The sequence below is a fragment of the Stenella coeruleoalba genome (genome assembly GCF_951394435.1).
Source record: "Stenella coeruleoalba genome assembly, chromosome: 10".
Lineage (NCBI taxonomy): Eukaryota > Metazoa > Chordata > Mammalia > Artiodactyla > Delphinidae > Stenella > Stenella coeruleoalba.
The window spans coordinates 27,203,446-27,223,048 of NC_137156.1; the positions used below are offsets into that span (position 1 = coordinate 27,203,446).

General features: G+C 41.4%; 1 protein-coding gene across 17 annotated transcripts in view; it reads left to right on the forward strand.

Moving 5' to 3' along the window:
* Positions 1–19,603, forward strand: part of PKHD1 (PKHD1 ciliary IPT domain containing fibrocystin/polyductin) — a 534,197-nt gene that overhangs the window by 341,943 nt on the left and 172,651 nt on the right. For 16 of the 17 annotated variants that reach the window (XM_079935418.1, XM_079935415.1, XM_079935403.1 and 13 more), the window contains one exon: positions 3,282–3,410. The exons of the other annotated variant lie outside the window; for it this stretch is intronic. In XM_079935418.1, the coding sequence (XP_079791544.1) occupies positions 3,282–3,410 (129 nt within the window). The remainder of the gene's footprint in view (positions 1–3,281; positions 3,411–19,603) is intronic. 17 annotated transcript variants of the gene reach the window in all.

Genomic DNA, 19,603 nt, shown 5'->3' on the forward strand with positions numbered 1-19,603 from the left:
CTCTTCTTTCTGTATTAAAAATAGTCATCTAGAAGCTTGATTTTAACTGTATAGACATCTCATAATTCTGCAGGAGACTAAACATGTCCTTGTCCATTAAGGGTTCTTATTTTAAGGCAGGATGGTATAGAATGATCAAATTCATTCATCATAACATTGCTTAGAATAGCTACCTTAAGATTTAGTTTGTTCAATTAAAGACAGTTTAAACATTCCCATAAACGAGAGTGAAGATGACAGACTTGAAGGATGTTTGTTTCCAACATCTGTGATACAAAATTGAAGCAATTAAGGGTTTTTGGAGCTTGGAGTAGGGTTTTAAAGAAACTGGTCATTGCCTGTTTGAAATATCACTGGAAGTAAGAACATCTTTTTTCTGGACTTTATGGTGTTAGTGGCCACCTCAACAAATACTCCCACCCTATCCCCACCTGGGTGTTTAGGGTATAGTATTGAAAAGGAGACAAAACTGGGAGGAAACTTAGAAAGGCATTATTGGTGTTTATAAAATATTTATTTATTTATTTTCGCGGTACGCGGGCCGCTCACTGTTGTGGCCTCTCCCGTTGCGGAGCACAGGCTCCAGACGTGCAGGCTCAGCGGCCATGGCTCACGGGCCCAGCCGCTTCACGGCATGTGGGATCTTCCCAGACCGGGGCTCGAACCCGTGTCCCCTGCATCGGCAGGCAGACTCTCAACCACTGCGCCGCCAGGAAAGCCCAAAATATTTATATTTTTTATTTTATTTTAATTGAATTATAGTTTATTTACCGTGTTGTGTTAGTTTCTGGTGTACAGCAAAGTGATTCAGTTATACATACATATATATATATATATATATATATATACTTTTTATATTCATATATATATTCTTTTTCACATTCTTTCACACTATGGTTTATTACAGGATATTGAGTAAGTATAAAATATTTCTAAAGCCTCTTTCTGAGTAGGGTTTGTTGCAAAACATTGCCTGGCTTCCATGGTGTGGGGTATATTTTGTGTTAAATTGTCTAGGATTTCATTTTTTTTTTAACATCTTTATTGGAGTATAATTGCTTTACAATGGTGTGTTAGTTTCTGCTTTATAATAAAGTGAATCAGTTATACATATACATATGTTCCCATATCTCTTCCCTCTTGTGTCTCCCTCCCTCTCACCCTCCCTATCCCTAGGATTTCTACTTGACCACAATCCATGTACTTTTAAGTTATCCCAGGGCCCTAATTAGACCATGACCACTGGAGAGTTGGGTTCAGGCAGACATAATAGTCAGGTGTTCCCCGTGGTTCTGACCTTAGGCATTTTGTCTTTCCACACTGGAGTCCCCTGGAGCTCTCACAACCATCCTCAGATTTTCAAATACGGCCTCTAGGGTGATAATGCCAAAATCTATCCCTTGGACTTAGAGCTCTTTCCCATCCTTCAGATTCACAGCCATCCCCTGCTTGCTGTGTATCTCCACCCGGAGGCTTCAAAGACACCCCAAACTCTAAATGGCCCAAACTGAATTCGTCGATGTCTGTCTTAATGGGCATCTCCATCTGACACCACACCTGCTGGAAACCCAGGGCTTACCCTTGGCTCCTCCATCTTTGTCACCCTTTCCACTCTGACCTCTGGTTATTCCTCTAGCCCTACCACTTGCCTCTTTCCAGCTCTGTGACTCAGCAACACCAAACTGCTTATAGTTCTTCCATGTGATCTCTCATTTCTTGCCACCGCGCGTGCTCACCCCTCTGGAGTGCAGACTCTCACCACACACCCTCACCCACTTCACCTGGGTAGGTCCCAAGCCTTTACAGTGCAGCTCAGATCTCAGATGCTTCTCTCCAGGAAGGCTCCCCTGGCAAGGTCTCCCTCCCTCCCTTGGTCAGGTGCTCCCTTTAGTGTTCTATCCCTCCAGTATTTACTTACATACTTACACAATGCCAGTTGCTCCTTGGGAGCAAGCATGACATTTTATTTCTTTTTGCATCACTGTTTTTTAGGACTGTTCTGATGGAGAGGGCACTCATTATTTATGCTTGTGAAATTAGCAAGTAATAGATGAGATTCCCTCCCTCATCATGTGAGTTCTTGAATCTCCTAGGAAATCTCCCTAGGTGGAAAAGAAAATATTTTTCATAGAACAAATATATTTCCCCTAAAAGAACCTAATGTCATTTAGGGTTTAACTTGAACTTCTTAAGTGAATGCTGAATAAAAGAAGATCTGTACTGGAAGAAGAGAGTTTGGTCATCTGTGAATCTTTTCATCCTCGTCTTTTGAGACAATCTCTCTGCCCTTCTGACTCTGTACCAGGGATCATGTTCCAGAAAAGAATGTGTGGGTACATTTCACATTTGCATGGTATGGTCCCCACTGGAAATTATTAGATTTCTGCCACAGTTTCTTGAAGAGGCCAGTGGGATGGTTGAAAAGAAAATGCCATTTGATCATCAGTGGCAGAATCAATAAAAACCAGTTTTAACTTATGAACTATATGTAAATTATTGCAGTGAGAGGTGTTCAGATGATTGCCCTGCCTTTAATACACATTAAGAGTTGTGAGAAAATCATACCCTTTGACTTAGTGATTCCATTGCTAAGATTCTATTTTAAGAAGAAATCATGATTACTGGCAGATTTTCACAGAGATATTTAACACTGCATTCTCTATAATTTGAAAAGAGAGTGGACAAAGCCTAAATGCCACACATTAGGGATTAAATAAATTGTGGGCTTTTCATGTGATAGAATATTATGTAACCATTAAAATCATGTTTACAAGGAGTTTTAATGACATTACAAAATGCATGTGAAAAACTGTCAAGTAAAATAAGAACTGAATGTAAAATTGCATGTTATAGGATCTAAATTATGTAAAAATGCTGAGAAATTCTGGAAGGAAATACAAATAAAAGGTTAATGGCGGTTATCTCTAGGTGGTGAGATAGTAGACAATTATTATTTTTCTTTTTCTTTCTATATTTGCATTTTCCAAATGTTTCGTGATAAACATATGTTGTAGTATTTATAGTAAAGGCAAAACACAAAAGTTTAATAACAAAAGTAGAATATATTTTCCCTAGAAGTGGAGGTAATCTTCTAAGGATTGAATAATTACCTGCTTTATGCCTGATAAATGTTTTTATGGAACATTATAAAATATCTAAAGGCAGCTTCTTTGGGAAGTGAAAATGTCACCAGGATCCTAATATAAAGGATAGAATTTGTTAGTTATCATAGTGAATCAGATTTTCATAGTTACCCTTGCTATCTTCCTTTTGTTTTCTAGCTTCTTCCTCTGCACCTGAGTCAGTTTTAAAATGGTCCCTCCCCGAAGCATGGGAAGGCATGGAGAAGGGCTGGGGAGGACACAGCGGTACCATTCCAGGCCCTGGGGATGACGTCCTGATTTTACCCAGTGAGTGAAACAATCTATGGGGTAAATAATCACAGACAGACTGAACTGGGCCAATCTAATTGGGGATTATCTGTCATTTAAATATATTGAACAACACAGTAAAGAACGTGGAAATAAATAGGCAATTATGTCTACCACTTTCTCTTTTGGGTTATTACAGGAGAGGAATTTCATAATCCAGTAAAAACCAGAAAAAATAGTTCAGCCTACCTTCATTAAAGGTGGGATAAATAGTCTCCATGCCAAAAGGAGTTAGACTAATCCACTAGCTGGATAATTCTAATGTGTCAGAGAACAGATTTACAGAAAATTTTAGTATCCTTATGTTTGAAAGACACAGGGTATATGGAAAGAAGCAATTTTCAAATGCCTCCTATCTTTTGCCTTTGTGAATCTTTTAAATATAGGACTGAGAAGAATGACAAGGTCTTCTGTTGCCTTGATTTTTCAAAGATGATGGAAAAGGAACGGATAAATCAAATAGAAAAATAAAATTCTATCAATCTATCAGCTACCTAATCTATCACCTATCTATCCATCATCCATCTACCTAGAACTCTCTTTTTGTTTACATAAGAAGGGAAAGGTGATTCCTCAGAGGTACAGAAATACACACCATATTTACAAAATTCTTCTTTCTTAGGAGAGAATTCTTGAAACTACTAGAAAATTTCCCTAGCCCGAGAAGAAAATGTTTTTCATACAACAGATATATTTCTTAGGACCTATTTCCATTTATGGTTTAATTTGAACTTCTTAAAGTAATACTGAATAAAAGAAGATCAGTACTGGAAAAAGAATATTTGGTCATCTGTGAAATAATAATAATGCTAATATCAAACATTTGTTGACAACTAACAATATTTGGGAATCGTTCTCCATATATTAACTAGTTTAATCCTCACAATAGCTCTGCAATACAGGTAATATTATCATTCCCATTTTTACTGACAGAGAAACAGAGGTCCAAGCCTGTTAAGTTGCTTGCCCAGGGCCACACAGTTTGCAATTCAGCACAACCAGGATTTTGAACCAGATGATCTGACTCCAAGTCCTTATTCTTAACCAGTCAAGTACATTTCCTTTCTAAAAGGACTAACGTAAATGAAAAGAGTGGTGGTGTTGTTTGCTTTATTTACGATGGGAAATGAAGGCAGAAAGGTTAAAACGTACTGACCACCTTCTGGGCATTGGTGGGGTGCACATGGAACTGCACAGAGAGGTGAGGACAGAGGGAGCGGGCTGACCGGTACAAACTTAAACTATTATTATCATCCCACCCCCCTATCATCCACCTCTCTCCATGGAGGATGGAACTTTTTGAATAAACAAGCTCATGAGTCATTCCTATATGGAAAGGAAAAATCTGTTCTGCCTCAGCCTTCTTTTTGATGAATGTAGCCAGTGGATTGGCCCTGGGCTGTGGTTTTTCCCACTGAGCAAACTGTTTCCCCCACTGCATGCGGGAAGCAAGAGACGCTTTTGAAGGTTGCCAAACTTTTTGTATCCTTGGGACCTTTATGCTGAGCGAGGAGCAATCTTAGCTATCTTGCTTGGCACTGCATTGACTGTATCTACTGTGTGTCCTGGTTGCTGGGGCCCCTGGCATTCTCCATCATCCTTCATTCCTTTGTTCATGGTCAGCTTGTAAGATGGACCCGAGTTCTCCGTGAAGCTGCTCTTAAAGAGCACAGATCAGTGCTCTGGAAAAAGGCGGCAGGGGGATGGGCGGGCACAGATACTGGATGTCTGAAGTATCTCCCACTTGGTCCTTCAGTATTATTGTAAAGATCAGAGAAGTTCATATTTTTTAAATCTGCAATTATTGTTCATTATTTAGTTTTCAGTTGGAAAAATAAGGGAATGAAAACAGATTTGTAATATATAATAAATGAAGTCCTTACTTCTTGCTGCCTCTCTCCTCAAAGAAGCCCTAATTCCAGAAAATTATCTTATAGTTGCCAGTGTTTTAATCTGTTCTGTTTAGTTTGGGGTCTTTCTTTTTTTTTTTTTTTTTGTGCGGTACGCGGGCCTCTCACTGTTGTGGCCTCTCCCATTGCGGAGCACAGGCTCCGGACACGCAGGCTCAGCGGCCATGGCTCACGGGCCCAGCTGCTCCGCGGCATGTGGGATCTTCCTGGACCGGGGCACGAACCCGTGTCCCCTGCATCGGCAGGCGGACTCTCAACCACCGCGCCACGAGGGAAGCCCTAGTTTGGGGGTCTTTTGTAGGCGCTGTACTGGCTTTACTCTTCTGTTTTGATTTTTTTGGCAAACCCTGATATTTTGACCTCTGATGGACCTTGGGATTGAATTCCTCTCGTCTTTCTACATGTGGTTTTACCTTCTTGACCTTTCTGGCTGTTCTGGTTTCTTTCACTCCCTGCCTCCTCTGAAACAAGTCAGTTTGTTCACCCAAGTCTGGCACAAAAGAGACACCGAATACTGCTCGAATGAAGCGCATGTTCTCCATGCTGCATCCATCATTTCACACCAGAACTGAATCTTTGGATTTCACAGGATCGACCCAGTACAGCTATCAGATTTTACAGGTCTGTGGAAAGTAATGCCTTTTCCTTTGAACAGAGTCCTAAGAATTAAGATGTTCCTGACGATGACGATGATGGTAACAGCAACTATAATTTGCGTGCTGGGTGTCTGCCATGCACTGTGCTAAGTGTTCCACATGGATCTTCTCGATCATTCCTCACAACTACTTTGATTTGGATCCTGTGGTTATCTTCCTTTCTATAGCTGAGGAATTTGGGACATAGAGAGGTTAAGTAACTTGCCAAAGTTTCTCCCAGCTAGAGAGGTTAAGTAATTTGCCCAAGTTTCTCCCAGCTAATAAGTAAAAAGGCTGGCCCAGGAAAGCAGACAGTTTGATTCCAGAGCCCTAACTCTTTACCACATATATATTTTTAAAAACTCACCATTCCTACTTGCTCTGATTCACTCAAATCAGACTCCATATTATACTGAATTTATACTTCTCTACTTCCTGTTCCCATTGTTCCCTTCACTTGGAATTTAAAAAAAAATTATTGAATACCTAGCATATGTCAGATACTCTACGTGAGGAATTCAATCTTGCTACATTCTCATTAGGTACATACATGTGGAGAAACTGGAGAAACTTCCCAAAGAGGTATCTGGTGCCATGAGCCGTTGGTAGAAGTATCTGCTTTGCATCTGGTAGCAAATATAGTTTTAATTCAAGTTAACATTCCTTTCCAATTCAATTTAACCAAAAATAACTGAACAGTCACCACACCAGGTGCTCTGATCTGGTGCTCCGGAGGCAAATGGGATACAGCCGTGATCTCAAACAGCTAGTAACTTAGCTGGGTTGATAAAACACATACTAATACTTAATAATACAACAAATAGCTGTAATAAACACCAGAAGTGTTTAGAATCAAACACTTGTCCCAGGCAAGATGAAGAGAGATGACTTCAGGGAGGAAGAGGCATTTGAAGAGGACCTTGATAGATGGGATAAGAAACTGAAGGTCAGTTACGAGACACAAGGGTGTACTGGGGAGGGAGCAATGTTTTAGGAGATACAGGATGGCCTGTTGACGAGGGCAAAGCTGTGTTCACATTTGGATTCTGACATTTACCAACTGTGTGGCGTTAGACACGTTTTAAACGTTTCCGACCTTCATCTATAACATGAGGGTTAAAATGAATATATCATCATGTTGAGGGGATTAAATGAGATAACATCAGCACACATGACTGCTGCGTGGAGTGTTGGCAATAATGGAATTATAGATGAACGCTGTGATTTTTAATGTGTCAGGTGCTCTTTTCCTTCGTTTTCCCATCTGCCTGCCCCTCTTGGCCTCTGGTATTAGCAACACTTTGTATTTGCTTTCCAATGGCTTATTATTTAATTTTCACACCAACCTTGGGAGCTAAATAGGTAATAACTATTATTACAGTAAAAACCCATTTTTACATAATACGATTTTAATGGAACTGCTGATGTTACAAAATGAAAGTGACTGGTAAAGAAGATTTAAGTGATACTTTTGAACCTCTAATATAATTTTATGATGTTTTGTGTATTTTAATTCATTAATAAAGGAAATGTGTAGAACATTCCCATCATTATTCAAATAGACTAGCATAATTTTTCAATAAAATTCTTAGGGTAAATTGCCTATTTCCATTTTCTGGGAAATCAATTTTATGGAATGACCTCAGACCCATCCTATTCCATAAAAATAGGACTTTACTGTACTAATAAAAGATATCACTATTTTAAGTATGGTACCATTTTCCTTTGAGGCATTCTGTCTTTATAGACATTGGATTTTGAAAGCTGTAAATTCTTCTTGGTGGTATTATATGGAGTGAGCTGAAGTCATCATGGAGAATTTGCTTTTGTAGTTTAGTTTATGATAACTTTGCTTCACACAAACAAGTATATCTGATTGTCTTTGCCTCCTAAGTACTGGGAGAATTGGTCTAAATGCATTCAAGACATCTTACAGAGTGGGAACAAGTTCTATCTAATAAATCATGCAAATCGCAAACCCTCACAAATGATCCTGCTAACTTGTGCTCCAGGTTTTGTCCTGAACTGACCTGCGAGGATTTGATGCTTCCAGTTCTTTCTCTGAAGGAGTTTCAGCCATGACAGGATGACACCCTTTTCACGCAGAGCAGCTTTAATGAAAGGAAAATATGTTATAATTCCAAGTGGCAGGATTCTGTTTTGAAGGGTACAGATATGATATCATATAGCCTCCAGCATGGTTTTATTTTTGCATGTATGTGTGGTAGAATTCACTGTGTTCCATTTTCCCATATTACTTTGAACTGTCCTTATTTGAAGAGATGAATGGATAAGTACTGGGGTTTTTTTCATAATAGTTCTTCTGTTTGTTCTGATTTTCAGTACTCGGGTACTTTAAATGGCAGTGAGGCTCATCAAAGTCCTGGGATGTTCAAAGTCAACAATGTTTAACGTATTTCCTTGTTAAATTGCAAGACGTTGAGGTTGGAGATATGAGTTAAGATGACCATAAATCAGGAAATAATTTTTCTGGGGGAGGAATTTCTACAAAATGTTGAGAGTAGAGCATTACAAGCTTAATATACTTTTTTCTTACCCGAGATTATAACTGATATAGGATAAGATACAGGTAACGCAGAGATTTGGGTCTGCAAAATCAGTTAGAAACCAAATACCATAAATATCAGTGTTGTCTCTTGAATAGTTTCAAAATTCTGGTCTTGTCCCATTTGGATGGGACAGAAAGTCACACAAGCCATCACCCCCATTTATTCTGGATTACTAGCAAGTGGGAAGGGGAAGTTAATTTAAACTTGAGTTACTGGGGTCCTTTGTAGGATGCATGGCATTAGTATGGTGACTGCGGGAATGTGTGTATTCTGGAAATCTATCAATATTTAACAAACCACCTAGAAACTTCATAGCTTAAAACATACGTTTTATTTTGTTCACAGTTTTGTGAGGAAGGGCTAGGCTGGGGTATTCTTGCTGGGGTCTTTCATGCATTGCCGCCGATGGTGGCTGGGCTCATCTAAAGGCCCAGCGTGGTTGAGTGGTCCAAGAGACTTCACTCATGCAGCTGATGGTTGACACTGGTTATTGGCTGGGAGTTCAGTCAGGGCAGTCAGCTAAGAGGCCTCGGTTCCTCTCCACATGGGTTTCTCTGTGGGGCTTCTTGGGCTTTCTAACAGTGTGGCAGCTGGAATCCAAGAAGGAACATCCTAAAGCAGAGTTCCCCAAGAGTGAGCAGTCCAAGAGACCTGGGTGAAAGTTGCATACCTTCCGAGCCAGCCTTAGCAGACTCAGAATATCATGACCATCACATTCTCTTGGTCAAGCAGGGCACTAAAGCCAACCCAGATACAAAGGAGGAGAATTAGGCTCTACTTTCATTGGGAAGAAGAGCAAAGAACTTGCAGCTGTCTTTAATCTACCACCGTGTGTGCGTTTATTGTGTAGTGTGTGTGCATGTATGTAAGAGCAGATGTACCTGACTTAATTCAAAAGGTTTGAGAGTTCTAGGGTCTGGTCAATCTGTGCTGTCTCCCCTCTCTGGGCAGACATTATTTAGATTCTGTTGGCTTACGTGAGTCAGAAATTGAAGCACACCAGGAGACAGACTGGTCAGAGGATTTTAGTTTCTTTATTCTCTACTACCTACCATGCCAGGTGTTATGGTATTGCCTCTTCACTGCCTGAAAGTGGGATTCTTCAACCCTTGAACAAAATTGGGGCCCTGATCTGGGATTTCTCACCCTGAGATGGGCAACGGATGACAGTGTTTGGGCCGCAGCCTGTGTCCAAATCTCTATGTGGGTGACCAGAAGCTTCTTCTTGGGAGAGAGAGAGGAGTGCTTTGGGGTGAGGGGAGAAGTGGAGCACGAATACGTTGAGCATTTTGTTTCCTTCAGGGCAGAAATGAAAAGTTTGCAAGGATAACAGTCAACAATTATTCTTTTACCTTATTTAGAACATGAATGGGAAAGCTATTCTTTTTTTTTTTTTTTTTTTCCGGTACGCGGGCCTCTCACCGTTGTGGCCTCTCCCGTTGTGGAGCACAGGCTCTGGATGCGCAGGCACAGTGGCCATGGCTCACGGGCCCAGCCGCTCCGCGGCATGTGGGATCTTCCCGGGCCGGGGCACAAACTCGTGTCCCCTGCATCGGTAGGCGGACTCTCAACCACTGCGCCGCCAGGGAAGCCCGGGAAAGCTATTCTTTACGATTATATAAGGGAAGAACAAACAAATATGATTTCAAGAGGTACTCGACACAGAAATTTTAACCAGCATTATTAGCAAATAAAAATCAACAAATAAAAAGAAAATCTGAAAACAGAGATCAAAGGACCTTTAGATACTGTATAAATCTCCTTCTAATAGGCAGTTTCTTAGAGGTGAGCACAGACCTCCGGAAACCTTGCTTCATGGTAAAGGGTGTTGAGGCCATGTCCTTCCCACGGGAAGGAAACATCAGGATCCCAAGCTCCCTGGAGCAAGTATTTCCACAGGCCTCCCCAAACAGTTCTGAAATGTTTAACTTAAACTGACTTTTTATATATCCAATATTTAAGAATGTACCATAGAAGCTTACTATTTAAGGCAATCTAAGTGCAAAATCCTTTGCAATATGGACTCCTTTGATGAAATGAATGATTGTCGAACAATTTATTTGTTGTGTTTGTGGTGTTTTTCCATGAATTTAATTGTATTAAGTAAACATCTATATATATGTAAAATATGGATACATAGAATTGTTGAGCTGGTAGGGAACTTAGTGACACTCAACTCAAATGAGCTAAGATAATGCAAGTGTTTTCTAAATTGTAGAATCCTATGAAACACATTATTATCATTGCCCAAACATATATGACATTTTGTATCAAGGATAAGAGTGGGATTTCAGTCTCCTTGTTTTCAACCCAAGTGTTGCAAATTGCCTTCTAAAATTTATAAGAAGAAACACTCTTGCTTTATTTGTTATATTTTAGATGATTTGTGTCCCTAAAATAGGTTTACATTTGAGAGACACACTGGAGGCTAGGGAGTTCCTTTTAGTTGCAATGACTGTGATTCAAACGGGTTTTTACAAATGAATAGCAGTAATGCCATAACTACCAAGCAAGACCTGTGATAGGATGTCCTTGCCAGGGGTAGACAACCAGCAGTTGAATTTTTTTTTTAAAGTATTTTTACAACTGTATATGTTTTCCCCATAAAAAGTAAATTTCAATTAAAATCACAGCAGAGATTTTCATTTCCTGCAAGTGACAAAAGGAACACAATAAAAAAATATTAAAATAAGTTGATATCCTTTCTCTAATCTCAGTTTGTCAATCTCTGCTTGACTCAGTCATGGCGCTTGTTTCTGGGCTAATTAGAACTTACTTAGCATCTTCTCTTGGGGCCCAAGACATGTAGACCCTGACACTCTTTATGGCTTGCTAACTTGCTGGAACTAATTGGAGTTTTAGTCTAATTGAGCGGATTTTCAAACTCTTTTCTGTCCTTACTCACCTGGGAAACACACTCATTGTCATAGTCCATTAGTATTAGGATCATAGCAATTTTTTAGGAGGGCACATACTTCCCCAGGGCTTGCGGATCATAATTTGGGTGGGGGGATATTGGAGTGTGAAGTGTGTAGGAGACCTAGGATTTATTTTTGGCACTTACTGCACCTAGAGAACGACTACTTTTATAACTTTACAAACTCCTAACTCCAGTCTCCCAGAAGTGTGACCCTTCTGGGAACTTTGGGTTCTAGCCTGAGAGGAACCTAACAGGTATACCTGTAAAACACCTCTGGTGCGTTTCTTCCATTGACTTAGGTGTGATTCCTTTGCTACTATAACAACTTCTTTCTCCATGTGCAGTTTAAAACTAATTTTTAAAGGAGTTATGTGTTATTTTCCTTAGGACCATCACAGTACAAACTATAAGATTCCTAGTAGCAATAAATGCATTGGTGGTTGCTATGGAAAAATACAAGTATGTGTCATAAACTTGATAAGAAAGGAGAATTGGCACGACCTGGCATTTTATTAACTGTGAAGGGTAAAGGAGAATGAGGCTGAAAAGATGACTCAGGAGTTTGGGAAGGAAGCCAGTTGGGAATCTGGATTTAGATTTGGTAATCCTCGAAGAGTTGACTAAGGAAGCCTTGGAGATTGAACTAGGGTTAGAGCCAGCATGGGAGCCAATAGAGAGATGCAAGGAGGGGGTAGGCGACAACATCTTGGAGGAAATTCTAATTTAAATGGCAGGAAGAGAACCCAGAGAAGGAGCAATCATGAAACCAGGAGGAGAAGTCAGACAACAGAAGGCAAGAAAAGTGATACCGAGCTGGTGGAGGTGGTTCATAGTAAACGTTCCATGGAGGACCAGGAGGGTGGTGGTTTAGAAACTGCCTGAGAGAAAACTGTATACTCTCTGCAGGCTCCTGCAAATCAAATGCAGAATCTAATGCTTGTCTTGGCTTATTGTTTAACACATCTGTACTGGATCTCTGTAAAAACCCTGGTAGAGATCAATGCCTTAAGGATCTCCATATTATTTTAAGGTTATATTCCATTTATAGTTATTATAAAATATTTGGCTATGTTCCCTGTGTTATAAAATATATCCTTGTAGCTTTTTTTGTACATAATAGTTTGAATCTTTTACTCCCCTACCCCTACATTACCCCTCCCCTCTTCCCTCTCCCCACTGGTAACCATTAGTTTGTTCTCTATACCTATGAGTCTGCTTCTTTTTTTTTAAATTGTATTCACTAGTTTGTTGTATTTTTTAGATTCCACATATAAGTGATATCATATAGTATTTATCTTCCTTTGACTTATTTCACTTAGCATAATGTTCTCCAGGTCCATCCATGTTGCCGCAAATGGCAAAATTTCATTCTTTTTTATGGCTGAATAGTATTCCGTTGTGTGTGTGTGTGTGTGTGTGTGTGTGTATGCCACATCTTTATCCATTCATCTGCTGATGGACACTTAGGTTGCTCCATATCTTGGTAATTGTAAATAATGCTGCTATGAACATTGGGGTGCATGTATCTTTTCAAATTAGTGGTTTTGTTTTTTGTTTTTGGATATATATCCAGGAGTGGAATCGCTGGGTCATATGGTAGTTCCATTTTTAGTTTTTTGAGAAACCTCCATACTATTTTTCACAGCGGCTTCACCAATTTACTTTCCCACCAACTGTGTATGAGGGTTCCCTTTCCTCCACAAGGGAGAAAGTTAAAAGAAAGAAAATTTAAAAAAATTTAAAACAATTACTCCCTGGTGAGACCGCAGCACTTCTAGGGTGGTGGCCCGGTTGTCCCTAGCCACTCTCTTTCTAGAGTACTGCCAAATGTTCTAAATAAATAGGTCATATAATAGGCTTAGTCCAACAGAACTGGTCAATTTGTATAGCTCAGTCAGTTTGGGAGAATAGAATAGACTTAGGCTATCTTCTCTAAGATATCATTGTCATTTCCTAAAGGGGTACAATATTACAAAAATATAAATCAACACAATAAATACATTTTTTTATAAAAATGTAGAAGATTGTATATAATTGTTACAATGAGTTCAATTCTGGAGGTCAGAAGGTCATATTGAAGGTCTTTTTTTTTTTTTTCTTTGCGGTACGTGGGCCTCTCACTGTTGTGGCCTCTCCTGTTGCAGAGCACAGGCTCTGGACGCGCAGGCTCAGCGGCCATGGCTCACGGGCCCAGCCGCTCTGCGGCATGTGCGATTTTCCCGGACTGGGGCACAAACCCGTGTCCCCTGCATTGGCAGGCGGACTCTCAACCACTGCGCCACCAGGGAAGCCTTGAAGGTCATATTTTAAACAGCCAGTAGTAGTCCATCAGAGTACATTGGTGAAGTCCTTTCAAATTCAGAATACTGAAAGCAGCATCCAGAGATTTTGATATTTATTTTGGGATGTTGACCTTAGGAGCTAATCTCTTTAAAGTCATTAGTAAATAGAGTGACCAACTACTCTGATTTATACAGAACTGAGGAGTTTCCTGGGACACATGACTTTTAGTGATAAAACCTGGAAAGTTCAAGGCACACCAGCACGAGTTGGTCACCCTACTAAGAAATCACCTTTCAAGCTCTTACCGACCTCATAGTCTGTGATCTGCACTGCAACAGATTCGCTGAGAATTAATGAAACTTTTCCTTGACGTTAATGCAGAAACCTATATTTTACCTCATGTTGTTCCCCTAAGAAATTTGTCTCATGGAATTAATATTCTTTGAGGAGACACAGGCATTTCTTACAAGAGAAGGGGACCTGAGTGACTGCATATGTATTTTACCCTCCTGGTTGGGGCCAGGGAAGTTTGAGCCAAGTAAGGAACAGCTGCCCATGGGGCCCTTAATCTAAAGCAGGGCTTTTTTCACTTGCTCTAATTGAATTACTTCTTTTTCACTTTACTTTATGGTTTGTTTTCCATGCAGATATTCTCAGAATGTTGAATTAAATCATTCATGATTTCCCAATTATTGGTTTAGGTACAGTTGGCATTTCTTGAATTGATTATACTTTCTTGAGGGAGCTTTTGGAGTCTCTTCATATGTAGAGCTTTAAAGATAAGAAGTTTGCCCAAGAGAGGTACAGCCCGGCCAGCAGGGGCGGGGCTAACACAGTGGTTCACTGTTGATCCTTGGGGGTCACCACCCTTTCACACAACCCAGGGGCTCTGAACTTCTCGTGTGCCCTAGGTCCCTTTGGCAGTCTAGTGAAGCCTAGATCCATTCTCAGAATAATATTTTTAATGCATAAAATAAAATAGGATGATAAAAGAAGCCAGTTGTATTGATCCAGCTATCAAAATACTAAAAACCAAATTTGTGGTATACTAATATATATGCTTCTTTATTAGCACATTAAATAACGGTATCTAGTTCTGGTTCTAATTACTATCGTAACGTCCATGTTGTTGTTGTTGTAGATATTCTTTGAAAAATGCTGCCATAAATTCCTTCTCTCCCTGTAAGTGTGTGCTATTCCTCCCCTGGAGAAGTGGGGGCTCACTCCCTTTCTTTTGAATGTGAGTCTGCCTTCCTGACTTGCTTGACCAATAGAATATAGTAGAAGTGATGTTCTGGGACTTTCAGGCTTAGGTCACAAGAACACTTGCATAAGAAGACCATTTTGCCTGGATGTCTTTCTTGCTCTTGGGATGCTCCCTTTTGGGATGCAGCCCTCAGGCTATGGGAACCCCAAATCCTATGGAGGCCCTGTGTTTTTCACACTGCTTGGCAGCCCAGATGAACTCTAGCTAGTAGCCAACATCAGTTTCCAGCCATGTAAGTTATCTGTCTTGGACATCCAGACCAGTTGAGCCCAGTAATGGGGTCTTGCTGGTAACTCTGTCTTTTTCCCCCTTACTTGAAAACGCATTAAAAATCTCTTATTTTACCCTTATGTCAGTGTTTCTCAGAATTTCTTATGTGTATTCAGGAATGCTCCCTTAGAAGGCGGATTCCTACATTCAGTTCATTAGGATCTACATGGGCCCTGAGGAGTCCTTGGCCTTCACACTATCCAGGGAGTGAAAGTGGTTAAAACTCCTCTTCAAAGTGAGCATTATAAACTAATAAAATTAAGAATTGCTGTAGAGAGACTTCCCTGGTGGTGCAGTGGTTAAGAATCCACCTGCCAATGCAGGGGACACGGGTTCCAGCCCTGGTCTGGGAAGATCCCACATGCTGTGGAGCAACTAAGCCCATGAGCCACAACTACTGAAACCCTCATGCCTGGAGCCCATGCTGTCAACAAGAGAAGCTACTGCAATGAGAAGTCTGTGCACCGTAATGAAGAATAGCCCCTGCTCACCACAACTAGAGAAAGACCGCGCGCAGCAATGAAGACCCAATGCAGCCAAAAATAAATAAATAAATAAAAAGAATTGCTGTAGAAAACATACAGAGAGTTATGAAAGCATATACCTGAGGACCTGGACTGTAATGACATGAATCTAATTAGGTAAACCATACTGTAAGGCTAAAACAGTCATGTAGATGTTACCTATTACTAACGGTAAGTTTACCCAGAATTTCTCAAATTGTTTCCTATGAAATTAGCTCTTTATAAGCATCCCATGTAAGAAAGATAACGACGTCAAATGAGTTTGGGAAATTTGGGACTAAACAGAAAAATAATTTCTTTGCTTCTGTTCTTTTCAAAGCCCTTTATATGATAATATGGATTGTGTAATTTCCAGGGGGATATAGTATGTGCTGTTTCTCCAGGATGTTTAACCAGGTAACCCTTTTATTCACAGAGCAGCTCATGACGCCAAGATTTTAGGGAAACACTCTGAGTACAACGTACTCTCACACTTAACATTTGCTACCACTCCATGAGGTTAGGCATCAGTTGTATTAGGTAAGATTAGGTCTTCTGTGAGTAACAAAGACCTGAAAAAGAGAAATTTCTATCTCTCTTATGTCTGTTCTGTGGTGTCAGGAACTTGGACTCTATTTGCTCCATTATGTGCTGTTTCCATTCCCAAAGTTACTCTGTGGTCCAAGATGTCGGCTGGAGCTCTAGCCATTGCAACCACATTCTAGGCAGCAGGAATTAGGAAGGATTCCACCTCTAAGTCACACTTGACACCACTTCTTACATCTTATTGGCCAAAACTTGCCCGAATGGCCATAACTAATGGGAAAGGAGACTGGGAAATGTAATCTTTTGACTAGGTGACAATGTATTCAGCTAAAACTTGGAGTTCTTGTGACTAAGGGAAAAGAAAAAAGATACTGGGAGACAACTAGTGGTCTCTGCCACAATTATATCTCATTTTATAACTGAGGAAAATGGGACCCAAAAGGGGTATCCAAGAAAGAGTTTAGAGATCATGGAGACAGCACAGATTCAAATCTAGGCCTCCAGATTCCTTGAGTGTGTTTAGTTCATTACACTATCCCTATTTAATCATGTGGGAGGGATCAGAATAGAGCCCTTCAAAGGCTGTGATCTAAAGGGTCATGGTGATATAAACAGATACACCACCATAAAGCATATTTTAAGAGAAAGTTAGGAATATCTGTTTCTTAGAGGTATATTCCCATATTTGAAAATTAATAGCATTTAATAAACAAAAACCTGTAGGTGAGATATGACTGCTTTTTGCTACAGATGTGTTGTTAAGACCAGGATCCTGTTTGTCAGGCTGCTGTGTACTCCTAGGGCCTGCTCTGTGTCGAATGGCTTGTCCTCACTTTCTTGCATTTGTCACATCAGTGATGCCTTGTGAGCCCTGGATCCTGTCTGAAGCCATCTGTTTGCCTCACTTTATTTACATGATAACATTGCCTGATGGCAAGTTAGTGTCTGGATAAAAAAACATTGCTCTTACCTGGATTGAGCTGGGTTTTTGTCTGGTTTAAGGACAGTCGGATAGCCCCTCTGACTGCATTTCTCAGGCGGCAGTAGTGTGTGGAGGGTTTGCACAGAGGTGGTGAGCTTGCTGCACTGTGCCAGGATCGGCTGGGCTGTGCTCACAGGTGCAAAAGGCGGGCGTCACCCTGCTGTCTTCCAGCACGCGATGAGTACCAACAGGAGCTTCGCATCTTTGTGTTCCTATGGTCCATGATAGCTCTGGAACAGAGGAGGTGCTCTCTGTGTTTTTGTTAAATGAATGAATGAACAGTGAACTGGATGGAATGCTGATGGATCCCGGACACTCTCTTCCACTCATATTGATGGCATCCTTGCTGGACTTGCAGTGGGTCAGCAGGAATGATTGTTGTTGGCATAGTGAGGCTGGATGCCTTGGGGTGGTTGCTGTAATACCATATTAGTGTTTACTAACTATAGTAAGAGTCCTGTTTATTTGGACTGTGCTGTGTATGGTACATATCATTCTATATGTATATCACTTCAGATGTTTTAAAAATTAAGTGACAACATATAAAATTAGAAATTTGACTTCAGAACCTATTTTGTTTTGAGAATAGGTTAACCTTTTTGGAAACCTGAAAAACCTAAGTGTCAAAAGCAGCAAGTTTCAATTTTCCGAAAGCCTTGGTCTTGGGTATAGAATATTGTAGAATATCCCAGGGGCTCCCCAAGGCCTTTAGGGTAAATCTCCACGTCATTGATTTGGACCACAGAGTCCTTTGTGATCTGGCCTCGTTGCCCAGCTCTTCCCTGTGCGCCCTGCCGACCAGTCGCACGCGTCTACTTACTGTTTTCGGACGGAGGCGGCGCTTTCTCCTCTCGGCTCATTTATACTTGCCGTTCTCTCTGCCTGGAACTTGCCCCACCCGTCCTTCCCACTTCTCCCACCCTAACCCTCTGACAATTCCTACTTTCTGTCTTTGAACACTCAACTTAGTGTCACCTCTTCCAGAAAGTGTCCCTGAATCCCGTTTGATGTAGTTCTCTTTCTTCTGTGTTCCTACAACACCTTGGGCCTATTTCCATCCTATTTCCTTATTCTGTAATTATTATTTACGTTTATGTTGCCTTGAGGACAGAGGCCCTATCTTATTCAACTTATCCCAGTGGAAAACACAAGACTTGGCGTGGAGCCGAGACTCCATAAATGCTAGAGTGAGTGAAGGAGAGTGAGAGGCAGGTACTGCCTAGTCGGTTCCTGCGTAAGTGTTTCTAGGGGTTTTGGAAGCTGAAGGGAGAGCTGTTACTGTCACTCTGAGAATCTTTGCACACTAGGGATGGGTGGAGGGCGGTGAGACCCTAAGAACCTTAGCAACTGACTAGCAGGTGCTGACCTTGTTGGGGAGCCCTGGTGGCCCGCCGCAGAACCTGGCCTGGGAATCGTTCAATGCCAGCATTTATTCAGGTTCCTTGGGCCAGAAACTTACTCTCTGTGAGTTGTGCTTCCCACAGCTAAGAGGATGCTCTGTGCAAGAGAGCGCAGGCTCCTTCTTTTTTTTTTTTTTTTTTGCGGTACGTGGGCCTCTCACTGCTGTGGCCTCTCCCGTTGCGGAGCACAGGCTCCGGACGCGCAGGCTCGGCGGCCATGGCTCACGGGCCCAGCCGCTCCGCGGCATGTGGGATCTTCCCGGACTGGGGCACGAATCCGTGTCCCCTGCATCGGCAGGCGGACTCTCAACCACTGCGCCACCAGGGAAGCCCCAGGCTCATTCCTTTTGCCAATGGAGTTCTCCGAACTCTTGTGTTCCCAGTGGCTTTCCCTTCTCCCCTGCTGAGCTGGTGGCCTTCGCTCAAGCTCCTCCCCGCACCTTGCACCGGAGCCTGATGTTCCTCCCGTGGGTCAGCACCTGAGGATCTGCTGGGCCTGGCGTGGCTTGCTGAGCAGGAGCTCTGAGCTCTCTGGGGACTTAACTGCCTCCCCAGCCCGCAGGCCCGCCCTGGCTTAGCACCTGGGTGGATGACACACCTCCTGTGGTGTTAGCTAGAGCAGCTTGGGGATCTTCTGCTTGCTGGGAAATTGTTTCAGAGGTTACCTTTTCTCATTTGCATAGCGTGGACGCACCTGGTTTTGTTTGTTTTCTTTTTTTGGTGAAACTATAAAAGGAAGAGGGTAAACGAGAAAACATCAGCGCCTGCTTAGAGCTATGACACTGGCTACTGCAAAGGGACCCAAGTGCTGCTGTTTGACTAGTTCAGGTCTGAATCGTAGCACTAGTGAGGAAATCATTGTAACTGAGGGAATCTTTGGAGTGGT